The sequence below is a fragment of the Oreochromis aureus genome, linkage group 20 (assembly GCF_013358895.1).
Source record: "Oreochromis aureus strain Israel breed Guangdong linkage group 20, ZZ_aureus, whole genome shotgun sequence".
Lineage (NCBI taxonomy): Eukaryota > Metazoa > Chordata > Actinopteri > Cichliformes > Cichlidae > Oreochromis > Oreochromis aureus.
In genome coordinates, this window is record NC_052961.1 from 6,198,954 (window position 1) to 6,199,945 (window position 992).

General features: G+C 49.9%; 1 protein-coding gene across 1 annotated transcript; it reads left to right on the forward strand.

The window, feature by feature from the left end:
- The first annotated feature begins 206 nt into the window (after positions 1-206).
- On the forward strand, positions 207-737 carry LOC120435198 (ribonuclease H-like). Its single transcript, XM_039604282.1, has one exon. It carries the CDS (start codon positions 207-209, stop codon positions 735-737), a length of 531 nt encoding a protein of 176 aa, XP_039460216.1.
- Positions 738-992: the final 255 nt, after the last annotated feature.

The window sequence follows — 992 nt, forward strand, 5'->3', positions numbered from 1 at the left end:
ACGTGCACACAACACGCAGCTGGGGTAGCAAAATCATCCAGAAAACAGCACATGTAGTGAGAGAACATCCACTTAAAGTGCTCACCACACATAGTGTAGTAGCATACGTGAACTCACAAGCCTTCACTATGACACCACTGACACAACAGAGGTTGAGCAAAGTCCTAGACGCTCCAAATCTGACATTTACACATGAGGGAATAAACATGGCGGACTTGATGGGGTCAGGGGAACCACACGACTGCGCCAAAAGAGCTGAAGCTGAAGAGAAAGTTAGAGAAGATCTGAAAGCGGAGCCCATCCCCGGAGCTGAAGACTGGTTCACAGATGGCTGCTGTCACCGTGATGAAGAAGGACTGAAAGCAGGCTACGCTGTGGTTTGCAGAAGAGGACAACACTATGAAGTGAAAGAAGCCGGAAGAATCGAGGGCCAACAGTCAGCACAGAGAGCTGAAGTAATAGCTCTGACCCGAGCCCTCAGACTGGCCAAGGACATGAAGGTGAACATTTACACTGATTCAGCTTATGCGTTTGGAGCAGCTCACGTGGAACTTGCTCAATGGAAGAGAGCAGGTTTCAGAACAGCAACTAATGCCCCAATATGCCATAAGAGGGAAATGGAAGAACTGGAAGAAGCTCTGAACGACCCAGGCGAGGTAAGTATCATAAAATGCAAAGGACACTCTCAAGAAAACACAATGGTGGCCAAAGGGAACCAGAAAGCAGATGAAGCATAAAAGAAGCCGCAGGCTACAGAGGACGAAGGCAAATGGTGGAGGTCACTGCAGGCGAGGAACCAAACTTTGATGTCCTAGAAGAAACCAGACAGGCTCAAGAAGAAGCCACCCAAGAGGAAAAGGAGGTGTGGCAGAACCGAGGAGCCCGGAAAGAAGGAGGTCTGTGGCGAGGACCTCACGGGAGACCGGTTCTGACAGCTAAGCTGGCTGAAAAGAAAGTAAGCGAAGCGCATGGACTTGGCCATGTGGGGGTAA